Below are 16,733 nucleotides of genomic sequence, written 5' to 3' on the forward strand. Positions count from 1 at the left end.
GGGTCCTAGAGACTGAAAGCAGGTTTGTAGTCCAGCTGCGCTGTACACGGCAAACCTTTGACAGGGAAGCGAGCACATACTAAGTACTGCACAGGTAAGAAACCAACCTCATTATAGTTAAAGTGACTGAATTTACAATAAAGCATGACATGATTGTCCAAAAATATGTTGAAATAATGACTAGGAAGCATGACGATGAAAGAAAGCAGCGCCGCCAGCAAGCTAGCAAGCAGTCCCATTCGCAACACAATGCTGTAATACAAACCGAATTGTTCCATTTATGTTTGGTAAACATTTGCGTTAAATGCTGGTAAATGCATAATCAACCTCGAAATACTTTTGACCAAGTTTAAGTCTCGACGATCTTAAGTTAGCAGATCTAGGTGAAGGGTCATAGACGGGGTGAGGAGGGTTTGGCTAACAGGGTGACCGTCAATGAAATGTCACATCGCTGCGCCTGCATTTAAATAAATATGGATTTTGTATGTATGTGTGTTTTTGTTTGGTTGCTCAATTACTGGCAACTCGGGTTCTGTAGGGATAAAGGGCCGAGAAATGACATTCCATGTTGTCACGTGTGGGGAAAAAATGACGTCACTTAAATTAGCTCTTAAGCAGCAAATGTAGAAATATGAAGTGGTGTTTGCCATTTATATTTGCTTAACGAAATTCTCATTTGCTCTTTTAACTGGTGTTCAAAGGTGATGGAATAGTCTTAAATTATTCAGGTTAGGAAATAAGGCAAGCGAATATCTTGATTTGTGTGTCTTTTATGTTGCGTTAGCTAGCATATCTTGTTTTGTAAATAGTACATTTTTCATCTATTAACCAGTAAATTGATGATTGTTTTTGTTTTTTTAATACTTTTTTTTTTTTTGCTGACTCCCTTCTGGTCCACACTTCAGCCCATTTATCAGTAATATAGTAAACATTAGGGGTGGGAATCTTTGAATGTCTCACGATTGGAACCTGATTTTTGTGTCTGGGATTCGATTCAGAATCAATTTTTGATTAAGAACGATTTTTGATTCAAAATGATTTAACTCTTTGACTGCCAAAAACGTTAAATAACGTTTCGTAAAATCCTATGGAGGAGTGCCAAAGACGTTAAAAGACGTTTTTTTTCAAAACAGGTGAAACTAACCATTTTCTATTGTTGATTACTCAAAAACGGAATAAGGTAGAAACAAACTTTTTTTTTTTCTGATGGAAGATGAGAGTCCAATCTTGTTTTGGCAGTATGTGTGTTTCCATAGTCCAAACACATTATTTTCTATGGACCTTGAAAGATCAGTCAAAATGCTTAAAAATCGGCTGGCACCCACGGCATCCCTTTTCTGAAAACGTCTGGCAGTCAAAGAGTTAATTGACTGATTTTTGCTTCAATCTATAGATGTGCAAGGAATCGTAATGATCTACTCCAGTCTGACTCGCTAATGCTAGTTAGCACGCTACTCGCTCCACGCTGGGAAAAAAAAAACTTTTATTGGAATAACTTGATTGTGACTTTGACTAATGTGGCTACAACTTAGCAGTGTATTAGACCGCGTGGAACCACACTGCCCCTCAGTGGCCAAACCGGGTACAACATGAACAGCGCTCCAAATAAAGGCACACACAGACAAAGGCAAGACAGTATAAAATAATTGAAATAAAATCGATTTTGGGACATTTAAAATCGATTCTGAATCGTACTAAGTGAGAATCGCAATTAGAATCGATTTTTGATTGAAAATGTGACACAAGTCAAGCTAAAAATGTCATTTTAGGGGCCACTGTGCTCAGTTAAAAAAAACAAAACAAAAGTTGACCATGTTCCATTTAATTTTGCAGAACATTATGGCTTCCATGCTCTTGAAGTCGATGCGGGGCTCCCCTGTCAGCCCCTCGTGGGCTGTGCAGTACGGTAAGCCATCATCATACATCACAAGGGGGTTGGCCCGCAATTTAGCAATTTGTCTTTATGAAATGCTAATCGTGTGGAATTTGTGTTCCAGTCGCACGTTCTCTCAGCACGACAACGCCGCTCCAGGTTCAAGGTGCGGGCTTGACCTACTTGTTTCCAAGAGGCTAATAACGACGATCAGCGAGCTAACTTGTGTTTGTTTGTTTGTTTTCCAGCTCAGACAAAAAGCAAGAAGACGCTGGCCCGTCCTGGCGTGAAGAACATCGTGCTGGTGGAAGGGGTACGAACCCCCTTCCTAATGTCTGGAACCACGTACGTCATTGTACACTCCTGCAATTCTCATTAACCCTGGAGAACCCAAGAACCCTTTTCTTCTTTGGAAAATTATGAATTATACATTAAATGACTGCTATAAATTCACTGAACATCAAAATATATGTTTTTTCAATTTTAACCCTTTTTTTTAACTAGCTCAGAGTTGCTAATTTATCAAAAATATATATATATAAAACATACTCCTAGGCATTCTGCAACATGATATGAAATGGATTAACAAAAAAAATATTTTTTTTACCATCTGATGGTTTGCTGAGAAGATGGTTTTGTTTGGATTGATTTCCAGCTCAACAAAACAGCATGTTGCCAGCCATCTTGTCACCACCACTCTGGCTCATGTAAGTGCAAGATTCATCCACTAGATGGCCCCATGCAGGGGTCAGAAGTGGCACTCTGGCCTTTTGAAGTTAAATTTGTAAAAAAAAAAAAAAGTCTTTGTTATTTGAGTAGCAGAATTTATACGGGCCAAATTTGACCCCGTGGGTTCTCCAGGGTTAAAATGCTAGTTTTAGTCCGGAAAGATGACCTCAGGAGCTTGACGTCCACTTTGCTTTGTTTATAGTTACGCTGACCTGATGCCTCACGACCTGGCACGAGCAGCCCTACAGTAAGTGTCCAATTTTTTTTTTTGACCTCACTGCCGTTTCATCATTTTATTGAGGCAAAAAAAAAATGTGTTTTTTTCGGTAGAGGTCTTTTGCACAAAACAGGCCTGCCCAAAGATGCTGTGGACTACATCATTTATGGGACGGTCATTCAGGAGGTGAAGACAAGCAATGTCGCCAGAGAGGTATTAAAAAGAGGGATTTGTAAATATGCAAAAGGGATGCGTTTCGGGTTGATGATGAGCGGCGTGCTCGACTGTGTTGCCAGGCAGCGCTGGGTGCGGGTTTCTCGGACAAGATCCCCGCTCACACGGTCACCATGGCTTGCATCTCATCCAACCAGGCCATGACATCAGGTAGGGCAGAGCAACTATTTCTATCCGCAACAAGCAACATTTTAAAAAAAAATAAAATGTTTATTAAACTATAGGCCTTATTTCAAGGTATCAGTACCGGTCCTTTCAATTATTAATCAGGAAGTAGAAATTAGAGAGAGAGAAAAATGTCGTTAATGTCATGCAATTTTTAACTCATTCGCTGCCATCAACGGCTATAGACGTCAAAAATTAATTTTAACTTTTTCTATTAGTTTACATTTTTTCCCACTTTTGTTAACAAGAGTATGAAAACCTAGATATTTTTTTTGTACATTTAGAACAGATATAAAATTTGTGATTAACTCATTCACTGCCGTTGACAGCTATAGACGTCAAAAATTCATTTGAACAATTTCTATTAGTTTAACTTTTTTCCCCATTTTTTTTTAGAAGAGTATGAAAACCTAGAAAAAAAATTTGGGGGGTACATTTAGAACAGAGAAGATTTGTGATTAATCGTGATTTAACTAGTGAAGTCATGCGATTAATTACGATGAAAAATTTTAATCTCCTGATGCCCCTAATTTTAAATAATCAATTTAAAAAAAGTACAAATAAAAAAAAATACAATATTTTTTAATAATCTTTTTTTTTTATTAAAAGAAAAGATTATTAAAAATTAGGACCGTCAGGTGAATAATTTTTTTATCGTAATTAATCGCATGACTTCACTAATTAACTCATGATTTATCACACATTTTATATCTGTTCTAATACAATAAAAAAAATCTAGGATTTCATACTCTTGTTGACAAAAGTGGAAAAATGTTAAACTAATATAAATTGTTTAAATTAATTTTTGACATCTATAGCCGACAATGGCAGTGAATGAGTTAAAAAATATATCATTGTTTTTTGGTGCAGAAAATTTTAACTATGAAAAGTGCTAGTAGTATCTGTACTTGGTATCGGTGACTATCGGATGTCACTCTTTTTTTCCCCCAAGAGTTTTGAATGAAGTTATTTTTGAAAGGGAAAAAAAAGCTATTGAAGATTGATTTGAGCTTAAACCACGAAATAAGTTAGCATCCATTAATCAATGTCAACAATTGAAGCATAATTAATAAACAAAACGTTCTCACTTGGATATATTTGCCTTCACATCAAATCAAACAAACGCACTGATTGAGTTTGCTCCAAACAAACACGTTTTGCCTGACTTGTGTTTGTCTCTTTGCTAGCCGTCGGGCTAATTGCTGCCGGGCAGTGTGACTCGGTGGTGGCGGGCGGGGTGGAGTTCATGTCGGACGTTCCCATCCGTCACAGCCGCAAGATGAGGAAGACCATGCTGTCGCTCAACAGGGCCAAGACCCTCGGCCAGCGGCTCGGTTTGATCAGCAGCATCCGTCTGGCGCACCTCTCGCCAGAAGTAGGTGTTCGTCATAACGTCATCTTTTGGCCACGCCCCCATTTTCACTGCATCCCTTGTAAACATATTAGCGATGCTAGGAATCGCACCCGTCATAACGCCGCGCTTTGACTTTGTTCATGTGCCCGAAGCTGCCCGCCGTGGCCGAGTTCTCCACGGCCGAAACGATGGGGCACAGCGCCGACCGGCTGGCCGCCGCCTTCGGAGTTTCCAGAGTGGAGCAGGACGAGTTTGCCCTGCGATCGCACACTTTTGCCCAAAAGGCCCAGGATGCTGGTTTGCTGCAGGACGTCATGTCCTTTAAAGTGCCGGGTAAATATTTCATCAAACCTCACTAGTTATGAAACTACATTGTACAGTGATTTAATATTCACAAATTCAAAAATCACCTTTTTTTTTTTTACACACTGCCTGTTAGTCGGATTTCAATTATTACGCTCCACAATTACAAAATTAGCATAATCATTACAAAAAAAAGATTATTGATATGAATTTGCGACTTTTTAAAATAAACTAATACATTTTGTTTCATCCAAAAGAAAAAAATAAATACAAATAATAATCATGATTTGAATTATTACCAAAATAATCGTGTTTAACTCATTCACTGCCATAAAATCATTAAAAAATGATTATTAAAAATTACAGGCAAAAGGCGGTTATTTAAAAAAAAAAATCTGTTCTAAATGTACAATAAAAAAAATCTAGGTTTTCATACTCTTGTTAACAAAAGTGGGAAAAAAATGTTAAACTAATAGAAATAGTTCAAATAAATTTTTGACGTTAATAGCCGTCAACGGCAGTGAAGGAATTTTTTTTTTTTTAAGGAAAAAATATTATAAAAAAATTGGGCCGTCGGGCGATTCAAGTTTTTAATCGTAATTAATCTCATAATTTAACGAATTTCATATCTGTTCTAAATGTACAATAAAAAAATTCTAGGTTTTCAAACTCTTGTTAACAAAAGTGGGAAAAAAATGTTAATCTAATAGAAATAGTTCAAATAAATTTTTGACGTTAATAGCCGTCAACGGCAGTGAATGAATTTTATTATTTTTTTTAAAGGAAAAAATATTAGAAAAAATTTGGGGCATCAGGCGATTCAAGTTTTTAATCGTAATTAATCTCATGACTTAACGAATTTCATATCTGTTCTAAATGTACAATAAAAAAATTCTAGGTTTTCATACTCTTGTTAACAAAAGTGGGAAAAAAATGTTAAACTAATAGAAATAGTTCAAATAAATTTTTGACGTTAATAGCCGTCAACGGCAGTGAATGATTTTTTTTTTTTTAAAGGAAAAAATATAAAAAATTTGGGGCGTCTGGCGATTCAAGTTTTTAATCGTAATTAATCTCACGACTTAACAAACTTCATATCTGTTCTAAATGTACAATAAAAAAAATCTTAGGGTTTTCATACTCTTAACAAAAGTGGGAAAAAAATGTCAAACTAATAGAAATAGTTCAAATGAATTTTTGAGTTAATATTTTCTTCATAATTGAGCAGTTCTACTGTTTCCGGGCTTCTGTGAGTCAGTGGAAATCATTTGATTATTTACGATAATAAAAAAAAAAAAAGTAATCAATTTTGAAAAAATAAAGACTATTCATGTAAAATTAGGACCTTTTTTTTTTATCATTAATCAAATTTGGACTAGATTTTCTTTGGGGGAAATTGCTTAGTAAAAATACTACTTTTATCTAGAAAATAAAAGACATTTTCTCAAAAGTTTAAAATTTTCCCCACTGATTAAAAAAAAAATGAAAATACAATTTATGTATATATATATATATATATATATATATATATATATATATATTTTTTTTTTTTTTTTAAATAAGTCTATAATAAAAATAAAATAAATCTAAATGTTTTTTTTTGTTTGTGTTTAAAGCATGTGGCAGGGTAAAACTATTAAATAAATATTTCTTGTCTGTCTGAAATAAATAAATAATTGTAATCAACTGACAGCCCTAATATATATATATATATATATATATATATATATATATATATATATAAACAGTATCGATTCATCCACTATACTGTATGTCTGTACACGCTGGTAAATTTTTGTCTTTGCAGGCCGTGACATTGTTTCCAAGGACAACGGCATCCGTCCGTCCTCCAAGGAGCAGCTGGCCAAACTCAAACCAGCCTTTGTTAAACCTCACGGCACCGTCACCGCCGCCAACTCCTCCTTTTTGGTGAGGCGCGCACACACACACACACACACACACGCAGCCAGGAGCTCCTGACCTTTGACACCTTCTACGTTTTTACGCTCACAGACCGACGGCGCCTCCGCCGTGCTGATCATGTCTGAAGAGAAAGCTCTGGCAATGGGCTACAAGCCCAAAGCCTACCTGAGGTAACTGCGCCCCCTGCTGGTTTCCTCCCATTTCACCCCCCCGAATAACACCTGCTTCTTTCAATTCCTCGCAACAGAGACTTTGTGTTCGTGTCTCAGGACCCCAAAGATCAGCTGCTCCTGGGGTGAGTCTCACTTGCCCCGATCCTCACAAGGTGATCCGATTTTTTAGGTGACGATTATTCTTCGCGACGCTTTCAGGCCGACGTACGCCACACCCAAAGTCTTAGAACGTGCTGGCTTGACCATGAATGACATCGATGTGTTCGAGTTCCATGAGGCGTTCGCAGTAAGTGACCACAAATACTTTGGGAGAAGTTATGCAAGAGTTTTATGGCTACTGAGCATCAATATTGTTAGAATAGCAAGTTATACGGTCGTTTGTGTTTTCCAGGGTCAGATTATGGCAAATCTGAAGGCGATGGATTCTGATTGGTTCGCTCAGACATACATGGGCAGAAAGTCAAAGGTAAACCTCCATTTTTTTTTTCTTAGTCTGTCGATTTAGAGATGTCAAAATGAATCTATTAATCAAAAACTATTTAAACTCATTCACTTCCATTGACGGCTAAAAACGTAAAAAAATCCTCTTTTATTAACGAGTATGAAAATATTTTTCTATTGTACATTTAAAACAGATATAAAATTTGTGATTAATCGTGAGTTAACTAGTAAAGTCATCTGATTAATTACAATAAAAATTGTAATCGCCTGACACCCCAAATTTTTAATAATCTTTTCTTCTTTTTTTTTTTTTATTCATTCGCTGCCATTGACCGCTATAAACGTTGAAAATTCTTTTTAACTAATTTCTATTAGTTTAACATTTTTTCCACTTTTGTTAACAAGAGTATGAAAACCTAGAATTTTTTTCCATTTTATATTTAAAACAGATATAAAATTTGTGATTAATCGTGAGTTAACTAGTAAAGTCATCTGATTAATTACAATAAAAAATGTAATCGCCTGACGCCCCAAATTTTTAATAATCTTTTCTTCATTTTATTTTTTTTATTCATTCGCTGCCATTGACGGCTATAAACATCGAAAAAAAAAATTCATTTTATATTTAAAACAGATATAAAATTTGAGATTAATCGTGAGTTAATTAGTGAAGTCATACGATTAATTACAATAAAAAAAATGTATTGCCTGTCGCCGATAATTTAAAAAAAATAATAATTTATGGCAGTGAGTGAGTTAATAATCGAGTAATCGTTTGAAGCCTTTTTTTTTTTTTTAATGATCCAAATCCTCTGATTTCAGCATATCAACAGTAATTGTTCACTGATTTGCGTAGTTATCTTCTGTGTTTAATCAAAATAAGACAATTATAAACATCTTGTTTTTACTTTGGAAAACAATGACTGAACTAACATATAGTACGTCTATACCCCTCCTTTTTTTTTTATTATCAATATACGAAGTACGAAATGAACACCAGTCACTGATTAATAAACAGTAATCAGGGGGGGAAAAATGCTTTTGTAATTTATTTTAATGCAAAATTTAAAGGAATCCGATTAATCGATTGAATAATCGATAGATTAATCGAAATATTCAATAGTGACAGCACTACTTATTTGTCATTTTATTATTTTTTTATTTTTAATCTTTTTTTTAATTATTATTTTTATTAATTTTCTAACTCCCATTTGACAAAAATTCCTTAAAGGTGGGCACTCCCCCCATGGAGAAGTTCAATAACTGGGGAGGCTCTCTGTCCTTGGGTCACCCGTTCGGCGCCACCGGTTGCAGACTGGTCACCACGGTTGCTCACAGACTGCAGAAGGAAGGAGGACAGTTTGGACTTGTGGCCGCATGTGCCGCTGGAGGACAAGTGAGTCCCAGCTAACTATTATTATTATTATTTATTTTTTTTTGAGGGGTGGGGGGGGGACGTCACCTTTTTATTGTGTTCATCTATTTTTCCCTGCTTTTCAGGGTCACGCCATGGTGATTGAAGCCTACCCCCAGTAAACGCATTTCCATCACTTCCATCACTAACAAACCTCATGAGATTCATCATAATACATCCTGTGTATATCTTTGCACCACTTTGCCTTGATTAGACAGGAGTCCATTTCAAGTGGGTGCGATTGTGTCAAATGGCTGTTTAATGTATCGCAGTGAAAAGTTGAGGAATGTCGCCTTTTGGTTTAAGATAACGGGCAGAAGCATCATGTCAGCACTTTTGAGTCCACAAAGTTAAGGCCTTCAGAAGAGCTAAAATTACGCTACGTTTATACGTGTTAGAAAGGTGTTGTTTTTCTTATAAACTGCCGGAATTAAAGAATGTGATGACAGGATACTTGTTCAGTTTTTGTTTATCATTGCTGCTCACTGATTTTACAATTATTGTCATGTAGAAATGTTTCCAAGTGCTGTCCATTAGACGGAATAAAAGTAACCATACAGTTAGCATAATGGACAAACGAACAAAAAGTTAATATTTATGTCAGACCTTGCAGCATTTTTTTTTTTACCCTCTCTAACAATCCTTACATATTTTGAACAAATGAAAAGGAAGTTGTGTTGAAAAATAAAAGCCAGCTGGAACTAACTCTGGTGTACTGATTGTTGTTTTCATGTACATTCAAATAAAGGTATTACAAATAATTTGCCGTTTTCACTCACTCTCACTGGAAATAGTATCATTGTGAAAGTGTACATATTTTATTCCCCATCTCAAGGAAAAAAATTTGTAAAGTCACAATCCCAAATTTAATGGGGGGAGGGGGACAAAAAGCAATTCACGTCAATAAATTAGTTTTATTTGCCGAGACGTATTCTGCGCAAATAACGTCACTCTCCAGCGACGGAAGTCCATCCTCATAACATTCAAAATGGCGACGGGAGAGACAATAGTTTGTTTCATTCAGCGTTAAACTGAATTTTAAATGACCAAGAAACACATGGTCATTAAAACGTCATCAGCTGACGGCACTGGATTTCAAAAGAAGATGTTCGCCTTGCTTCCACCGACTTGTGTGCAAGTCCGTGCTTGCTTCCCGCGACGTCCGTCCAACAAGTCGCCTTTCTGACGTCACTTTTACGTCTTCGCTGATTGGATCATTCCACTGTCTGTTTGCCCCGCCTCGAAAATCAAGTAAATTCTTCAAGATAAAAATTGGATTATGCCAATTTCTTAACTACAATACAGAGCACACCTCATTATCTTTTATTTTTATTTTTTTAAACAACTAATGATGGTCATGTTTTATTCAGTAAGAAACTACTGTATAACAAATGAAAGAAGATCCAACATATGGAAACGAATGTAAGTTGGGGGTTTATATTCAAAGTCAGAATTCAAAATATGCATTGCCTTTTTTTTGGGATGCATTTGCATGCAGGCCCCTACCCCAAGATGTGTCAGCACTGCAAAATTAATTGATAGTGAATATTGCTGTCTGCCTCTTGACTACATGACTGATGTTAATGAGGTGTGTGTGTGTGTGGGGGGGGGGGCTTCTTTCTGGCGATGTTTAAACAACATGAATATGGAAACTCACGGGCGTGAATGGCAGGTGACTTAAAAAGTTGACTTTATAGAAAGCTGCAGCTTATCACCCGCTCAAGTGTTTGTCTAATTCACATCGAACGTCTGCATTTATATCAACATTTCCTCGCTTTTTACCTCACCCGCCCGGGAGCCTGCTCACACCTCGGGTTGCGGGAGCCTTGTTACCATAACTTCAGTCAGACACTTCCGTTTAAAATGTATTTAAAGATTTAATTCTTAGTTGAAGCCACGCTTGACTCGTTATGCAGCCGAGCCTGTCACCGGCTGCAGGCGCGGGGAATAAAACCAATGTTTTACCGCCAAGGCAAAACGCCGCTCAAATGTAAATAGCGGGGAGAGAGACAGGCGAGGTTTTGTGTTTTTAAAGCTTCAAAAAAAAAAAGAAAAAAAAAGTGCCTCAACCCTGCGAGACACCGAAGACACGCGTCGACATGGCGGGCCGCCTCCCTGCCTCAGCGGGCCTTTGATCACGCGCAACCTTTTATGGGGGATGACTGGCGGAGGCACCCGCTGCTGTCACTACAAATCTACGCGTCGGGTTCGGCGAGCGAGCGGGGAGGATGCGAGAGGCTGGCGCGGGACGCGCGCAAGAGGAGTGGGACGTGGCGGGTGGGAGTAGCTGCGCGCTTTCATCTCGTCCTCTCTGGCGCACGCGCACAACCTCGCTCGAGTTGCGTTGGGGTGGCTCGTGCGCACCTGCTCTGCGCGTGACACTTGCCGAAAGTGGAGTTCACGCCGCGCGCACGCGCGCATAGCTCGAAAAGAAGCTATAGGCGGGACTATAGACGAGTGTAGGCAGAGGAGAAACGGAACCCAGGGGCAGCAAAAATGGAAAACAACAAGGGCCCCAACACTGAACCCTGTGGAACACCATACGACTGTAGGCAGAGTTGGACTAGACTAGACGTTTCAGCAGATTGGGGCCAAGGAGGCAAACCCAGTCACGGGGCCCTCCTCATCCACATGTAAGTTAATGCATTTCCTCAATTTGACTCATTCACTCCCAGCCATTTTCACTGAAGCAACCCCCTTCGCTCCCGGCTGTTTTACTGGATTTTGACTGATTTTGCAAGGCCCACAGAATATTGTGTTCTATTACTATAAATAATGGAACCTACCAAAAAAAGAATTAGGCTCTCTTTTTTCATCAGGAAGAAAAAGTATGTTTGTATATGTTTCCATTTTGCAGCAATTTGCATAAATTCTAAATAGAGTACACATTATATAGTACTCGGAAGAGAGTAATATATATATATATATATATATATATATATATATATATATATATATATATATATATTTAAAAATGCTCAACAGTTAGGAACAATCACAGAACCTTTAAGTCAATCTATCTTTCATGCTTAAGGTTTACTCTGTTTAGAGTGCGACTGAATATAGTTTTTTTTGAGTAAAATTTACTCTATGAAATTTACTGTGTAATAGGACTTAAAGATGCTAAACTGGATTTCTGGAATGAAAATAAAAATGTTGTGTCCATAACATTGTAAATGTAAACAAAGAAAAATGTAGAACAGCGGGGGCCCCAAGATTGAACCCTGCGGAACACCATACAAAATTGTATCCATACCAGCAAAAAAATGTAAACAAACAAAATGTTCAATTTGGTTTAATTATATAATGTGCACTCTATATCCTTTTGCCGTCAGCTTTTAATCGATGACGAGTGTCCACAATGTCAACAAACGTGACCAAGCAGCATTTACGCAAATGTCATATTTCTTTCGTTGTTTTCTAGGCATACATCCTGCAGCGTTCACCTCGTCACGTATGAGAGATGAGGTAAGCTAGCGTCGGACCCGTGTCCTTAAGACACTGAAGCTTTGTCGATTTTTTCCAGAGAATTTTTGTCATCACTCGCACTTGTTGGTCCCACGTTAAGCGTTACACGAGCACACGAGCTGGCGATTTATGAGAAGCGGTAATTGGCTGTCCAGCAAAGCTGTCCATATGTATCTCGTGTGTGTGCGTGTGTTTGGTAGTGTCTGGAGTTCATCATGTTCTCATAACGGGCAGTTAGGCTTGTTGGCCGGACCCGATCTCCTGTCGGGATTGTAAATGTTATCGATCCGCGTTGGATGGAGACACTCTCGAGTCATTAGGAGCCGTGCACGCCTCCTCATTAACAGTCTCTGCTCATACACGCGCACGCTAAATATACACACCAGTTGGCAGCCGCGTGTGTGTCTTTAAGAAGGTGGCCGCGCGCGGTGCGTGCGCGCGTGCGTGAAGGAGCGTGTTTGTGTGTTTGTGTTGTGTGTACGGCATGTGTCAGAGTCTGTCAGCCGCCGCGTCTCGTGTCAGGGCGAGAGGCGAGACATTAACGACTTCTGTCATTGTGCTGACAAAATGGTGGCAGAAGATTTCCCAGGGTGCCCCGATGACTGCTGGCGTTTGTCAACAAGCCCTGTCACCGCCACGGCGAGGTTGGGGAGGGGAGTGTGTGGGGTGGGGGGGAGGTTGGTGACAGGCCCCGGACCTGTTCCCATGAGCACCGTAGGGAGAGAAGCACGGTGTGTATATGTGAAGGTGTGTAAGGGACAGGTTGTCTCTCCTCTCCCGCCGCTTTCATAGCGAGACTGCGAGGAAACCTAAAATGAGCTGTCACTGCAATTCCCAGGATGCTTTGCTGTTTAGCATAGACGCAACAGCGGCTATGGAAGCTTGGTGTGTGCGTGCGCGCGTGTGGGTGGGGGGGGCCGCTAAAACCGCTAAGCTAGCGCCGGCGCTCTCCCGCGCGCACCTTCGCGCACACGCTCGGATAATTAAGCAGAGCAGAAGCTCCCCCTGACGCGAGGCAGTCCTCATCTGCATTTTGGCCTCCGGCGCGCAGTTAGGAGCAATGGCTGATGGAGGGAGGGAGGGAGAGCGGGAGGGAGAGAGGAAGAGAGAGAGAAGGGGTAAGGAGCCAATTAGCCAGCTGGATGGATGAGTGACTGACAGCGCTCTTGACACGGCGCACACTGACATGCTGCTACTTTACTATGACGCGCGCGCGCGCACACGCACACGCTATCCCTCATCTCACCCCCCCCCCCCCCTCCCTACAAGGTCAAAATGTCCCATCGCGTGACCTTGTCCAGTGAAGACATCCACTCCCACTTTCAGCCCCGCCATCGTAAGAGCTGAACTCTACAGGGGTCAAAGGTTATACGTCTCAACATTTAGTGAGGAAAAACAAGAAAATAAGGTGCATGTGTAGTTTTTATTTGATGTTACTTCCCGCTGCGCTCAAAATGTGTCGGCGGAACTGAAGCTCGTTTTGCTTGATAACTGCTGTGCAAAATTCGGCTTTATTGTTTTAATGACCTTTTTCACAGCAGTAAGTAGGATAGTGAAGATACTGTTAGCAAGATTGCGCTAAAAATGCTAATTGGACCTTTTTGTGAGACTTTGGATAAAGGTGTGGAAATGTTTTCACTGTAACACATTACAAACAATTTTTTATTAGGAGTGTCAAAATCAGTGCATTAATTTTGAGTTAGTTTAAAGTTCCTTTAATGCCACTGTTTTTTTCCTTACTTGGAAAGCCTGTAATAATTTTAATAATTTTGCATATATTTGTGGAGACTGGAGTCAAGTTGTAATTTACACTTTTAAAAATGTGCAGAATTTCACAAGTTACTTCATGTTAAAGATTATTAATATGAAAAGAAAAATGCACTGAGCTGTCACCAAAGTCTTACAAATGCAATTATGCCATCTAGTGGCAGAAAAATGACCTCAACGCAAATCAATATCACACTCGTTTTTTTTACAGTATAGTACATATTTTTTTTAATTTTAACTCAATTTTATGGATTATTATGAAATTACTGTATCAAAAGATGCAGCCATATTTCTATGTAATTTCCCCCCACTATTATGTTAACAAGAATATGAAACTTAGAATTTTTTTTTAATTGTACATTTAGAACTGATATAAAATTTGCAATTACTCGTGAGTTAACTATTGAAGTCATGCAATTAATTACAATTTAAAACTTTAAGCCCTAATTTTGATGAAAGACATTTTCAACTAAATAAGCTTTTGACTTGCATTAATTTTCTAAACATCGACAAACATAAAACAAGTGCGTATGTGAGATTTATTATTTCTTACAAACCAAACACCACCACCAAACCATCAATATGTACAGAACAGAAATATATATTTATATTATTTGACAGCAACTGATTTGAGTAAACTTAAAATTTAGTAAAACAATTAAAATTTTACTTTAAAAAGAATGCACCATTTAATTTAATTAGTCAATAAAAGTGCAACAACAGTAATAACAAAAATCAAAAATCAATATAGTGCTACGATTCATAACTTAAGTAAGTAAAAGTATGCAAAAGTTTCAGCATCCTGTGATAAATGTAAAAAAAAAAAGTCCAAGAAAAACTTCCTGGTCATGAGAAAGCAGGTAGAATTTTTCCCTGTGTTGAACCACAAATACCTGAACTAAACATTTACTAAAATGCATTAAAAATAAAACATGTTTCTTTTAAAAATAAGCGGCACAGTGGAGCTCGAGGCTAGCACCTTTGCCTTACAGTCAAAAGGTTCTGGGTTTGTTCTCCAGTGAGTTCCTCAAAAGTGCCCCGTTTTTGGCTGGCAACGGCTCTCTTTCTCATCATCTTAACGACGACTTAGGAGGTTTGGGCTCACGTGTAATATCAACATCATACTGCGGGGGGCGCACACCAGCGCCGCACGACGTTGCGATACGCAGGCGGCCGTCCGCCTCCTCCGTCGTCGTAAACATTGGACGACCCAGACGCTCCCACAGCATCTGTTTGATGCGACGTCCCTCCATGAGCCTGTATGCTCCAACCCGGCTATTCTTGAACCTGCGGCCGCACAAAATAGCAACATTAAATAAACATCTTGGAATAGTGAACATGTTGAGATTTTTGAAGCCAAACAAACCTCAATTTGTCCTTTTCGATCTGGTGATAGATGCGCTGGTAGTCGTCCACTGAGAGGTTGTGGATGGTGAGTGGTTGAGATGGAGAGGAGATGGGGGGATGTGGGGTGCGAGGCAGAATGGACGCGACGGGAAGGTCATCATGTGGGATGGCTGAGTGAGGAATGGGCGCCTCTGCCTCGGGTTGGGTCTCACAAGACTTCTTCCTCTTCAGAGGAGCTTTGGGCCTCTGGTCTGGCTGCTAGTTCAACACGTTTTAATCACTCAAATGTCTATATTATTTGTCATCTGCTTTAACTACAGATTTTTATTTATTTTTATTATTTTTTTACATCTGCTTTAGCTCACGATCGTTTAACCAAACGAGAACTAAACATGGTATCAAAACAACTGGAATCTGTAACAAAAGCTCAGCAAAGATTTTTTTTAACTAATATGTTCTATGGGGGCGGCCATTTTGTCATTTGCTGTCGACTTAAAATGGCATCACAGTTCTACAGGGCTCGGTTAACGACCAGTCACGGCTAATGTTCGCAATTTGTTTGCGTGATCTGTTTACAATTGTTCAATAAAGTTATATGACCCAAAAAAAAAAAAAAACGACCAGTCACGGCTCAGCTCACCTGTCTTCTGAGTTTGGTTATGTGATGGTCTGGAATGTACCCCCCATCCTCATGATAAATATGGGTTCATAAATCAGTAGAAAAATCACTTATCTTACCTTGGACTTTTTGCAACAGGTAGGATATTTCCTTCTTGCGCCACCTGGTGCCAAAGCAAAAGTACTGCACCGATAGCGGAGCTGATATTGCAGAACTTCGGGTACAGAACACTAGAACAAACAAACAAACAAACAAACAAAAACACACGTTTTAGAAAACGGCAACACAACAATAACTTTCAACAGTCACCTGTCCTTTCCATCCACTTGTCTATCCAGTCATACACATAAATATTGTTGTTTGTTGAGTTTATTGAGTTCTTAAGAGCACCCCCCCCCCCAAAAAAAAGCTTGAAACTAACATTCCTGCAATTAAGACAACTGTGTACTGTATATTGGTTCTGTAGCAATTGTGTTCGTCGACGAAGACGTGAGCACAGCATTACTTGAAGAGAAATGGACGGTTAAACAACATTAAAACAATTTAAGCAAATTGTTCAAAACTCACAGTTGACGTCATGGTAAGATGCTGCTGACTTGTTGAGCGACGCAAGTATGAGGTCGACATCTTCACCAGGAAAAAAAGTAAAAATCTTCCCTGCTCTCCAGTTATTTTCATTCAACTTAACGCATCGATGCCAAATGAC

The 16,733-nt window shown here is 38.9% G+C and overlaps 2 protein-coding genes across 3 annotated transcripts; one reads left to right on the forward strand and one right to left on the reverse strand.

The window, feature by feature from the left end:
- hadhb (hydroxyacyl-CoA dehydrogenase trifunctional multienzyme complex subunit beta) lies at positions 1–9,531 on the forward strand. Its single transcript, XM_077552929.1, has 16 exons — positions 1–94; positions 1,834–1,906; positions 1,998–2,039; positions 2,122–2,218; positions 2,805–2,849; positions 2,933–3,032; positions 3,116–3,203; positions 4,406–4,593; positions 4,725–4,905; positions 6,683–6,804; positions 6,889–6,968; positions 7,046–7,093; positions 7,170–7,257; positions 7,363–7,437; positions 8,644–8,808; positions 8,913–9,531. Exons 2-16 carry the CDS (start codon positions 1,840–1,842, stop codon positions 8,946–8,948), a joined length of 1,422 nt encoding a protein of 473 aa, XP_077409055.1. The 5' UTR covers positions 1–94; positions 1,834–1,839; the 3' UTR covers positions 8,949–9,531.
- Positions 9,532–14,616: 5,085 nt separating this feature from the next.
- On the reverse strand, positions 14,617–16,721 carry LOC144039651 (uncharacterized). 2 transcript variants are annotated; one of them, XM_077553227.1, is made up of 4 exons: positions 16,595–16,721; positions 16,147–16,257; positions 15,428–15,663; positions 14,617–15,348 (listed from the first exon to the last, which is right to left on the reverse strand). In XM_077553227.1, the coding sequence occupies exons 1-4, from the start codon at positions 16,703–16,705 to the stop codon at positions 15,132–15,134; spliced, it is 675 nt and encodes a 224-aa protein (XP_077409353.1). In that variant the 5' UTR covers positions 16,706–16,721; the 3' UTR covers positions 14,617–15,131. The 2 variants fall into 2 exon arrangements, with proteins under 2 accessions (XP_077409353.1, XP_077409352.1); XM_077553226.1 differs by having other exon boundaries at positions 15,428–15,666.
- Positions 16,722–16,733: the final 12 nt, after the last annotated feature.

This window comes from Vanacampus margaritifer, chromosome 19 (genome assembly GCF_051991255.1).
Source record: "Vanacampus margaritifer isolate UIUO_Vmar chromosome 19, RoL_Vmar_1.0, whole genome shotgun sequence".
NCBI lineage: Eukaryota > Metazoa > Chordata > Actinopteri > Syngnathiformes > Syngnathidae > Vanacampus > Vanacampus margaritifer.

Excerpts from the sequence above, each read along its gene's own strand:
- hadhb (XM_077552929.1), top strand. The coding sequence starts at position 1,840 with ATGGCTTCCATGCTCTTGAAGTCGATGCGGGGCTCCCCTGTCAGCCCC. Across the intron at positions 1,907-1,997 it reads CTCGTGGGCTGTGCAGTACG|TCGCACGTTCTCTCAGCACG; the intron begins GTAAGCCATCAT and ends TTTGTGTTCCAG. Across the intron at positions 6,805-6,888 it reads CCGCCAACTCCTCCTTTTTG|ACCGACGGCGCCTCCGCCGT; the intron begins GTGAGGCGCGCA and ends TTACGCTCACAG.
- LOC144039651 (XM_077553226.1), bottom strand. The coding sequence starts at position 16,705 with ATGAAAATAACTGGAGAGCAGGGAAGATTTTTACTTTTTTTCCTGGTG. Across the intron at positions 16,258-16,594 it reads ATCTTACCATGACGTCAACT|TGTTCTGTACCCGAAGTTCT; the intron begins GTGAGTTTTGAA and ends TGTTTGTTCTAG. Across the intron at positions 15,349-15,427 it reads ATCGAAAAGGACAAATTGAG|GTTCAAGAATAGCCGGGTTG; the intron begins GTTTGTTTGGCT and ends GTGCGGCCGCAG.